The 11,841-nt window shown below is 38.4% G+C and overlaps 2 protein-coding genes across 3 annotated transcripts; one reads left to right on the forward strand and one right to left on the reverse strand.

The window, feature by feature from the left end:
* The first annotated feature begins 860 nt into the window (after positions 1-860).
* dynll1 (dynein, light chain, LC8-type 1) lies at positions 861-3,611 on the forward strand. Of its 2 annotated transcripts, none has more exons than XM_042487590.2 (3): positions 861-1,012; positions 1,742-1,880; positions 3,239-3,611. In XM_042487590.2, exons 1-3 carry the CDS (start codon positions 888-890, stop codon positions 3,374-3,376), a joined length of 402 nt encoding a protein of 133 aa, XP_042343524.2. In that variant the 5' UTR covers positions 861-887; the 3' UTR covers positions 3,377-3,611. The 2 variants fall into 2 exon arrangements, with proteins under 2 accessions (XP_042343524.2, XP_087932691.1); XM_088076565.1 differs by having other exon boundaries at positions 902-1,016.
* A 672-nt stretch (positions 3,612-4,283) lies between these two features.
* rpl6 (ribosomal protein L6) lies at positions 4,284-10,836 on the reverse strand. Its single transcript, XM_042487588.2, has 6 exons — positions 10,671-10,836; positions 10,474-10,572; positions 9,323-9,466; positions 6,306-6,354; positions 4,572-4,756; positions 4,284-4,466 (listed from the first exon to the last, which is right to left on the reverse strand). Exons 1-6 carry the CDS (start codon positions 10,815-10,817, stop codon positions 4,314-4,316), a joined length of 777 nt encoding a protein of 258 aa, XP_042343522.1. The 5' UTR covers positions 10,818-10,836; the 3' UTR covers positions 4,284-4,313.
* Positions 10,837-11,841: the final 1,005 nt, after the last annotated feature.

The raw sequence follows: 11,841 nt of genomic DNA on the forward strand, positions 1-11,841 counted from the left end.
ATGTGACTTTTTCATGCTATTTTTGAAAGACATGCTAAGGTATGACTTTTTATGCTTTTTTGGAGGACATGCCATAGTATAAATCTTTTATTTTCTTTTTAGCAACATGCTATAGCATAACTTTTTAATGCTATTTTCAACAACATGTCTTTGTATGACTTTTTTATTCTATTTTGATAGCCATGCTATATAATGACTTTTAATGTTATTTTGGAAGACATGCTGTTGTATTACTTTTTAGCGCAATTTTGGACAACATGCTATAGTATGACTTTTTTATGCTATTTTGGAGGACATGCTATAGTCTGACTTTTTTTATGGTATGACCTTTTAATGCTAATTTGGACGACATGCTATGATATGACATTCTTATGAAGACTTCTTTAAAACACTATCATTATCTACTATAGCACTCCTTTTTCCCCTTTACTCACTCGTTCATTCACCTTTATTGCCATTTTATATTACATTATATTTCTAGGATTTGTATTTTAAGTTTATATGGTGTATTGTTATGTAATATGAGCTGCTGGCCACCTGAATTTCCCTTACAGGAATAATTAAAGTATCTTCTATTCTATGATATCATATCCTATGCTATTCTATTCAATGTAACTAGATTTTACTTGTGACCCAAATTTAAAATCAGTTTAAGTTAAGATAAGTTAAATCAATTCATTATGTTATGCTGCGACGAAGCTGTCATCAGCAGGACCTGAGCCAGGAATGGGCCATAGCATGAGCAAGTTATTTACAGTGGTTGCCCCGTCAACGGTCATGCCGCAAGGCAGGATGGTCTGAAATAAAATGCGGGCACAAACACCACAAAGATGGGCCTGAATCAGCCAATGATCGCGCTCCGTGAATTAATACCAGCCAATGGGAACATGTCAAGCCAGCGGTCTCTTACAGCTACACACCCACATTACTTTTATGTCAACCACTTCGCGGGAGTTGTCACTGTAGGAGCGGACGTCTCTGTAAAACTCGACAAACGCCACACCGGAGACCAGTAGGTACATTTAACAATTTAAGTTTTATAAAATTTTAAGGATGGTTATTTATTTCAATTTCAAGAATTGTCGAAACGGATACGGATGTGCTTACTGTAAGATGGTGTTTCTGTTTTTCCTAATGCGGGATGAATGAACAGCTAGTTACCGTTATGCGATTCAACAGCTCTTCATCGCTGAATATGCATGTGGCGATCTGTTGCTAGTAAAAGCCCTGCTGCTCATAACATCTTACATAAAATAATGTTAACTACATATTCTAAACGTTGTAATATTATCAGAACAGGCTGTTTATAGTGGTATCCTGCGTGTTAACGCGGACGGTGCTTGCTTTTTCGCTTGGATATTTTGAGAAATGTGCTGTTGTTTTGCAGCCTCGGATTTGATAGTATTCTCGTTGAAACCTCAGGTAAAATTGAGACGACCATCTCAAATGTCTTGTGTATCCATAGAAACTACGCAGAGCGCGCATCCAGCGAGCTTGCTGCTGATGAAAGTTGTTATGCAACACTTGTAGAAATGGCTAGTTCAAATATTATTTGTCAATTATTATGTAATAATAACTTCGTCACTAACAATTTTAATTTTACTTTTTTGTTTTTTCATACATTGTCGTTTGTGGTCGATTGATGATGAGGACTGTTGGGATGCTCCGTGTGCGTTGCATTGTGTGTGTGCCAATGCGCCCGTGAGGATGATAAATCCTCTACTGTGTTTTGGTTTCTCAGGGCAACCATGACTGAAAGAAAGGCAGTGATCAAAAATGCCGACATGTCGGAGGAAATGCAGCAGGACGCTGTTGAATGTGCCACACAGGCCCTGGAGAAGTACAACATTGAGAAAGATATCGCTGCATATATCAAAAAGGTAGAAACCGCTGATGACGCATTCAACACCTTAATTTCAATTTATGAAGTAATACTAACTTGCGAACAAAATTTAGAATATTTGTGAAACTGATAGCAACCAGTGATGTAATGCCGTTTTACACTGACTGACCACCCATCCTGTGTATCATTATGTTACACACCCAGCCTGGTATGTGCAATCGTTTCCACTCTTCCTGAGGAAACCCGTTCCTCATGGACTGACTGTCATGCAGAAGCCACATGCCCACATTTTTATTTCCTTGATGGCATTCCTGATCAGTGTAGGGAGGGACACAGGTCCAATCAAGACGTGTAAACGTCATAGAGACCGTTTGTAACACCTAGGTATGGCAAGAGGCGACTTAATGGTGGGAAAAGTAGGACTGATAACTCAGTGGGGTGTAAGGGGTTGACTGATTATATCAGTAAAAAGAACTTTATGAATTATTTTATGAAAAAGTAGTGGCAGCTCTCTGGGGCCCCTCACACCACTTAAGGGCCCAAAATAGTTATGTATGCCCCTGCAATAGCATTCGTCTCTATACACAGTTAAAGAGTATATTTATGGTTATGCTGCTGAGGAAACTATAGACTGTCATGTCTGCTCAAAAAAGGGAGATACAGGTTCTGAAAAAGAAAAGCAAGACAGGAAAGAGAAAGAAACCAAACTGATTAATTTTTTTTTTTTTTTTTTTTTTTTTTAGAAAAGGGTGTATTTGCATTACATCTTTCACTTCCAATTCTTAGTGAGTATACACCTTTCAGTCTTACTGGAAGACTTTTTATAGCTGAGTGATCTTGACAAAACTGTCCAAGTTTATATATTGGCAAAATTAGCAATCAAATCAAAATCAAATTTGTTGTAAAGTTCACAGAAGTCTGACAAAAAAGAAACCATGCCATTTAATTGTAATTTAGCCGTTAGGACATAAAATGTTGGTATTATCATAATGGCCAAAATGCTAGACCTGTCACATTAAACCTCCTAGCTCAAGTTTGGTGTAAAGTGCTTCTCAAAATTCAGTGTCAGTCCAACCACGTAGGCAAAAAAAAAAAATCTGGAACATTATTACCAATACTGGTTAAATACGTTGGTGTATTAAGTGATATCACATAACATTTAGTCAAGTAAAAGCAATACATGCACAGTATGTTTTATGAAAAAAAAAAAAAGCTTTCTGATTATTCCTCCTCACCACCCCAATCTAATAAATGCAAAATTGTATCCCTCAGCTGTGATGTCACTTTAAAAACAATGAATGTGCTTCATGGCACAATGTATTCTTATTTTTCTTCACACGTCTTATGTTGGTCCACAATTGTTTGATAAATGCAATGCATTATTGTCCCACACAGGAGTTTGACAAGAAATACAACCCAACCTGGCACTGCATTGTCGGGAGGAACTTTGGCAGCTACGTGACTCACGAGACCAAGCATTTCATTTACTTCTACTTGGGTCAGGTGGCCATTCTGCTGTTCAAGTCTGGCTGAGGGACACCAGCTGACCATACATACAGTACTGACTGATTCGACAAAGGCACTTATCATTCCTTGGCAAGGGGCCACTGCCTTTTTCTGTGCTGCTTTCTACTTTGTTCTGTTTTTGAGGATAAACAAAAAAATGTGGCCATGTTAGAGATAAAACAGTTGTATTTATTTTTGTCTTGTTACATTAGACATGTCATTTTTTTAATTAAAGCGTAGCTGTTAAGCTGTCTGGGTCCAATGCCTGGTGTGGTCATTTCATTGCACTCTTTCACTATACACTGATTGAACCAGATATTTCTGCTTCCATTTAACCTTTTGTCATGTTTTACTATGTTTAGACAACTCTGTGGTTTTGACATGCATTTTGATGAGATTTAAAGTTAAAATAATGCTACCAATTTTTCTTAAATTTTACAGGGCAACATCAGAAAAACACCTTTGTATGACTTTATAAGATTGATTCAACAGTTTAATACCAATTAAGGCCTTATTTTTTGAGTGAATTAATGAATTTTAAAACGGGAATCCTGAAATTAATGTTTTGCACAGGAAATTAACTTGCAGTGGCCAGTGCGTCTGCATACACGACATTTTTCAGCCATACTTCTGCAAAGGCAAATGGAGTATAAAACACCACCAAATCAAAATACATCTCATGGTCAAGATGTTAAGAACAGGTTTAAGGTCATTCCATCATATAAGGCAGCAGGAGTTATACCTGCATGAGACACCATGAAACCTGATGATGGCAAATTCAGATTAAAAGTGAAAATTGATTATACGATTTGAGCTGTGGTATTATGTTTTCTTGCATGTTGCTGAGACGGCGGCAAGTTATTGACTAGTCAGGCCAGGAAACGTCAAAGCCATACACAAACTAATTTTCAGCACAGATGAGGCAGGAGAAGACTTACGGTGGTACTCTTTAATTATAACACATTTAGAAAACCAGCTTGTGTGGGTAGACACCATTTGACAGGCAGAAGGAAGAGCGCAGGTACCCTTTGAGCTGAGGTTCTTTCTTGATAAGAGGCAGGAGCTGAGCGTCAACAGCCTTCTGGTCCTCCTTCCTCTGCTCTGTCAGCTGGTACTTCTGCAGACGAAGACAAGAGAAGAAAACCAGTGAGTCAGTTTTACAAATCCAGGAGTCAAAATCTCACTAAAATGGTCAAAATGTGTTGAAAGACACTAAGTTCACCTCTTTCTCTGTATCAAAGATCTCGCCCTCCTGGTGACGAGGCCTCCTCAGCTTCTTCTTCTTGAAGTAGGCATCGTTCAGAGTTTTGGGGATCTTCATGCCAGAGATGTCAATTTTGGTGGCAGTGGCAATGCAAAACTTCTGGTGAGCCCTGCGTAGCGGTACTCTGTTCAAAGCAAGAGGGCCTACAAGTATGCAAAACAAAAGAGTTATAAACATGGTGTCGGGAACATCCTTCTGACAAAGCTACTACTATGAATACGTTTGTTTTTACTAGAGGTCGACCGATAGTGGATATCTGAAGGGCTATTTCATAACGAGAGTTTGTAACATTAAAAAACACTGATAGGCAATGCTTAGCTTAACATGCAAGTCAAGATCAAATACCAAAATAATTTAATCTGGATCCCTGAATATCAAACTCAAATGAATGCATAAATACATGTGAAAAGCTGGAACTTATCAAACAAACAAAAACAACAAACAAAAAAAAAAAAAAACAATTACCTTGAGTTCGTCTATGGAGGCTTCGTTCAAAATGGCGATCCGAAATGGGAAGCATTTATGTTTCTTTTATTTGCAATGTGTATTTCAATTACTTTTGAGTATTTTGTGAGAGGTATATGACATGGCTAAAGAGAAATTAAAATGTAATTTACAACTAGATACTTGCGAGTAGGGATGTAAAGGTTTCCGGTTATCATGGTAATCGCGGTGAAACTCCCTGACAGTTAGCAGTATCAGTCAAATTTAATTATCATGATAACCAAGTGTGATCACCGTTCTTTGAAATCCCGGTAAAAACTGTCGGTGAGTTCCAAAATTGACACCCGCCGAGAGCCGAATGTGATAAAATCTCTGGAGGTTATTCGCCACACAGGCGGGTACATATTTGTGCCAAAATAGTCAAGTATTAAACTGCTGTGAGTCTCCACTGCATTTTTAGGGGTGCAAGGCTCTGATGCTCTGTGCAGCTGCTTCTGCTTTCTCTCTGTCACTCACATCTGTGCAGTGCAGCAAAGCCGTCGAGCGCTACTCGTTCTGCAGCTCTGTTTACCGTACACACAGAGGATGCAGTGATGAGCTGTTCAGCATATTTAATACTATTACTTCAGATTTTGCTCTGGCCTAAGTTTGCATATCATCTCAATAAGATTTATTGTCATAAATGTGTATGAGACAAAAAAAAAAAGCAATTTATTGTTTTGGCTGGTAAAAAAAATGCCCCCCCACGGGAATCGATTATCACAATAATTTAACATCACTACATCTCTACTTAGGGGTGGAGTATTTTGCATTTACTAGAATACTTTCTCCACCAATCATAAAACATAACCAGACCAAAGTACTAAAGGGCTTTTAAGATGAAACAAGGGCTTTAATTTGAAGCAGGAAACGGAGGCCTTTGTTCGCTTTCACTAAAGCTTTGGACCCCGCCGTTGTACAAAATTCATGTAAACACGTTAAAATGAAGAATACACTGAGGCAGTCACACAGCAAAAGGGACTTGCCTTTTCTGGAACTTAATGCACTTATAAGCTCCTTTTTGCTCCATTTAACCCTTCCCTCTTCAGTTTCGGTCTGTGATGTTGGCATTTCATGACTGGTGGAGGCCACGCAACCATCAGCTACTATTGAAGCAAAGCTCCACTGATAAAAAGTTTGTAAAAGAAATACTCAGTATTTAGGCTTAATGTGCATAAATACTGAGCAACCACAAAAAGTCATCCTTACCAGTGACAAGCAGGAGACCACTTGAGAGCTGCTTCAGGAACACCACACGCTAAAAAACAATAACAATTATCTTTAGTATAAAGTTACAGTACTGGGTTTAAAAACACTCATTCAACTCAAGCTGTGAGCCAATTAAATAAACTGGCATGTTCACCATTTAGACTATTTAATAGCTGCAATCCATTTTTCATGTCAAGCTATTGAGGGGAAAATTCTTTAAGAATATTTTTATTGAGCTTGTCAGTATAAAAATAAACAAAACAAACAGCACAAACCACCAGGGCTGGTGGTAGCTTGGGCAGAGGGTATTTAAGTGAAGTCCTAAGGAGTATAGGAAGTGATATATTTTGGCATGAGTTAAATTGTAGTGAGGCCCATTCTGGGCTATTGGGCTAAAGACAGTGGCCAGACATCAAATGTTAGTGGCCCAGTAACAGTGGCAGTGGCAAATATTGGGGAGTCCCATACCCCCGTCCTTGTATTTTGTCTCGAAAGAAGGGACTTGCTTACTCAAGGTTTCTTCTTTTGCCAACCGAATCTAGTGTGATAAAGAAAGATTTTGGGATAAACACTGATGGTAGGAAAATTAATCTAATTGACACTTATTCCAAATTTTATCATGAGGGCTCTCTGCCCATCAGATTCACAGCAGAAACTTTATTTAGGTCAGCTACTGCTCTAAGAGTGTGTGGGCACACAAGCATGCCTCCATAACTTGCCCATGTAGCATTTGAGAGTGGGAGGGAGGGACAATGTCTGTGGTGCTGAGGGTGTGTGATTATAGTGATGTGTCAAGCACGCTTGTTAGTAATGCCTTCTTCACACACAATAAAGATGCACCACTGATTTTAGGGTGTCAATACCTTCAGATATGTGCTCTTTTTTTTTTAAACTGGACTGTACTGCCATAACAGTCAAAATATTTTATCCACAACAGTTAAAAAAAAGAGACAAGTGCGCCTTGATTGAAATAAGTATAAATACTGCCAATGTCTTTTTTTGGAAATGTTGTACAGTTAAGTGTCACTCAACGGGGCATTAGCAGGCCACGTTCAAGAATGCTCAGGTGGCTTTTTCTTTAGCCAAGTCCTTCAATGTCTGCATCAGACTCCTCTGAGTGCAATATGAAGGTTATAATAGGTTCTTTTTACATTGATATATCTATGTAAATATATTTATATATGTGTGCACGCACGCACGCACGCACACACACACACACACACACACACACACACACACACACACACAAGGACAATGAATGAATGAATGAATGAATGAATGAATGAATGAATGAATGAATAAAAATAAAAGAAAAATAAATAAATATATCCTTCATCTCCACAATCTTGGCCAGGTCACTATTGGAAAAGAGATTTTAAATGTCAATGAGTCTTTTACCTGGTTAAATAAAGAATATATATAAAGACTGTTAAAATGACAGAGCTTCATAATGAATCGAAATATTATTAAAATTGCAATATGGCTTGGTGCAAACTCCAAATCACAGGAGCTTCAAATTTTTGACGGTCAAATGTTTTACTAAATATGATTATAAAACAATCAACTTTTAATAACTTTTACGTTTTTTGCAGTGATAATGAAATAAAAAAAAAAATTCCCACAAAAATCACAACTCATAAAAGGTAACCATAATATCTGTCAAAACAATTAACATGTGATTTTCTTCTTTTTTTTTTTTTTTAACAATTATGCAGTCAAGTGATATTACCGCAGTCAACAAATTTTTTTTAAGCAGATGTAATCAATAGAAAAATGCGCCACTTAGGCTGTTAATGCTGTCATTAGTAATCTTAATTATCAGGCATAACTTCAGTTGTATGAGAACGAGAACTAAAGGGTGGTGAAAGATTGAGCGAGACTGTGCCTGGATGCGGGAACTAGATGTGACCAGATTATCACACACTATAAAAAAGCAGCGCAGGGAAGATACAGACATTTTATACATCAGAAATATATAACGCGGAATTGCAGATGCGCATTCAACCCACGCTGGACCCTTCATATGAGTCAGCCACCCTGTCACTAGGAGGTGAGAATGCAGTCTGCAGTGTAGTTCCTACACGTCACTGATACACCAGAGAATTATACAATCAAAATTTTTTTATGATGTACACACGTATAGCACTGTGCACAAGGGACACCAAGTACCAGCATTGGCGGTAAATCACCACACCAATAATGCACTGCTTTTTCACCACATTAAGATAAAATCCATACAGCGACAGTTGGAAATTAGCACCAGCCACCAGCCAACTGCTGGTAAAAGTGGCTGCTGAATTCATTTCAGTCACCAGCCACAAAAACAGTGGTAATTTAATCAGTAGTTGGTAAATTTTGCACAAAAAACTTAGTCCCCAACAGTTCTATTCCATTCGCATTATCACTGAATATTCATTTGGATGATAAGATTTCATTGTGTTTCAAAACTGATCAAACTGGAATATATGGACTTCTGTTAAGAATGCTAAATGTAAACAACCCTTTAAACTACATCTTACAGATCAAACTATTTGTCTAGTGAAAGTCTACATAATAAAAAGACCTGTGAATCAATGGGAATAAATGTAGGGTCATATTCCGATGCTCTGATCCTTTTGTTCACATCTGGAAAACATACTGTGCCTTTGTAGATCATAATGACCAATACCTGTGTGTGTGTGTGTGTGTGTGTGTGTGTGTGTGTGTATATATAAAACTATGTGAGATGATCATGTTTATGTGCTAATAGCAAACAAACAGATTCATGCCCTTAAACCCCAACACTGGACTTTACAATCTAAACATTGAATCTGCACCCTGGAAAATAATTGCTGGCTGAGGCCAGTCATACACAATGCAGCAGCTCAATAGTCATCCATTATATTTTTCCAAAGCACTAGAAGCATTATGGTGAGACACCTAACATTTTTCAGCCTGTAATGTGTGTGTCAAATTATTCCTGCTTTTCTATGCCAACATTCAAAACGCTATCAAGACGTGCTAAAAATGGTTCTCACCTTTCCACGGTGGCGACCAGTGAGCAGAATGAGGACCGTTCCTGGGGTGATGGAGCTGCGCAGCTTCCTCTTGTGCTGGCTGAAAGGCTTCTTTCCGTGGCTCTTCAGCTTACGGGGAACATCCTCTGTGGGGTAGTAGCGAGGCTACGATAGGAACACACATATTACTGTTAGCTGCAGAAATCAAAAGATACGCACATACAAAAAAAAAATAAAACAAGTGCATTTCTTGAAAGCAGTAGATGGCTTCTATTAACCCTAAAACTGTGCAAACTGAAATTGCAAATAGAAAATATGCCTAACCCAGGTCCCCCAAGTCCAAAGTTTTATGCTCATATAAGGTGGTATTTCAGGCTATTGGAAAAGGCCATCTTTCAACAAAACTACAATGGAAACACTTTTTTGCTTCTATAGGTCACATGATGCTATGGCTATGTGCTTGTCAGTAGGAACTGGCTTCCTTGGGCATGATGCAACGAGCGCTACAAGAGGTGTTATTGCTTAGCATAATTCTTCAAGAGTTGAGCAGATCATCTGGAAGTTTTGAATCCACAATTCCTCTGTTAAATCGTGGACTATCACCTTCCAGAAATCCCTCATACCTGGCCGCTCCCACATATAAGGGGCTTGCCTATCTATTATCACTCACATAACATGCCTATGTCACCCTTTGATTAGAAATAATGACAGCTAGTGCAGTGGCTGCAATAGAAATAAATCTGCTGATGTTTTGAACATCGATCGCCATTGCTTCTTGGAGTGTTATCACAAGAGGAGAAGCCACATTACATCACTCAATGGAGACGCAGTCATCTCTCAATTGTTTTAACGACATTTCAGAGATATCACTTAGTTTGTGCACATATCTGTGATGGAAACCTGTTTAGTAACAACACTTGCAATAATAGATCGGAAGTGTCAATGTATCAGCTGATAAATAAAGTTATAATGCAATTGAAACTGACCCTTCGCTCCTGAAAGTGTACAATTAAGTAATTCCTCATTTAAGCACACATTTCCAATTTTCCTAATAGTGTGTGATACATATGTTTTGATTTTTCTGTCAGCATAACAATATTGATAATTTCTACTGCCAGTAATCGATCAAAATAAAATCTGAGAGGGAAAACAAGAATTCACACATTACTCACCATCTTGCGCAGCTTGACAACACGAGTGCCTCCATTTTTGTCTCCTCCAACAGTCTTCACAACGGTTGCCCTTGGCTTCTCCTTAATCTTCTTCTCCACCTAAAAACAGGGACAAATTATTATCACAGTCAACAAGTTCAGTCAACAAGTATGATGTGTTTCGCTTATTTTGTTTTCTGTCACTGATCTTCCCTCACCTTGGTCTCAGTGGTCTTGGTCTTCCTCTTGTACATGGCCCTGCGGGCGAACATAGCTGACCGGGAGTAGCGTCCGATGCCCCGGGCCAGAACCGGGTTCCGGCTCCCGTGCTTCTTCTTGGCAGCCTTTTTGTCGCCCTCTGCCATCTGACACAAAGTAATACAGAGGTTAGTGTACCAACGGAATCCATTTCGAATGTAATGTCATAACTGTTTGTGACATAGCTCGTTTTGAAATAGTATTCAAACCACAAACTATATACTAGCTTAGGTTTGATTCTGATATAAATTACAAGGGACTAAAACTGTATCAATAACTTTAAAAGTTTTACAGTAATGTTCCCAATCTACATTACAAAGTGCATTGTTTAACAGCAGAAAACCATCAAAACGATCCCCCAAACTATTACTGAATGTGTTAGGTTGAGTGCTAAAAACCAGATATCGCCAATGCACAGCAGGCATGACTGGTAGCGTTGGGTAGCCATTAGCAACATAGCACAGAAGAGTCGCTTTACTAATTCGCCAACCACTGGTCTTCTCAAAATGACAATTTAGTGCTTTTCGTGTAAATGTATGTATGTGACAGCGCAATTATATGGTCAAGTGGCACAGGAGACTAACGAAGCACAGCACGTTTCTATTAGCTAGCTAACGTTACACACAGCACGGAAGCTAGCCGGCGGCCTAGGACTACAGATACACTAAACTCATCATTATTACGGCGACGTGACGGAAACATCATAGTAATAACTACGTCTAACGCAATGTCTATATACAAGGATTCGTCTCCCGATATTTTGAGATTGTATTTTTAATTCTGTGGCACAGATGAAAGCAGATTTTATTTCAACAGTAACACGAAGGCAATGCTGTCTTACCTTTGCTATGAAAAAAAGACCGACATCCGGGAATGTTACGTATATAAGGACGCTGCACAATGACGTTTACGTAATTACGTAGCTGATCCGGGACGTTGTGGTCCTTGTAGTCCTACATCTAGTTCTCCTTTATTCTCACTGTGAATTTGAAATAAAAACAACATTGTTTGTGTTTTAACGACTGGTACTTCTCAAAACTTTGGATATATTTTAATTTTGTTAGTTTTCAGTTGTTTTAGTAAACACTTGTATGTCTTTAAATATATGTTATCAGAATCAGAAGCAGCCAA

This window comes from Plectropomus leopardus, chromosome 4 (genome assembly GCF_026936395.1).
Source record: "Plectropomus leopardus strain MGB_pleo_1.0 chromosome 4, ASM2693639v1, whole genome shotgun sequence".
NCBI lineage: Eukaryota > Metazoa > Chordata > Actinopteri > Perciformes > Serranidae > Plectropomus > Plectropomus leopardus.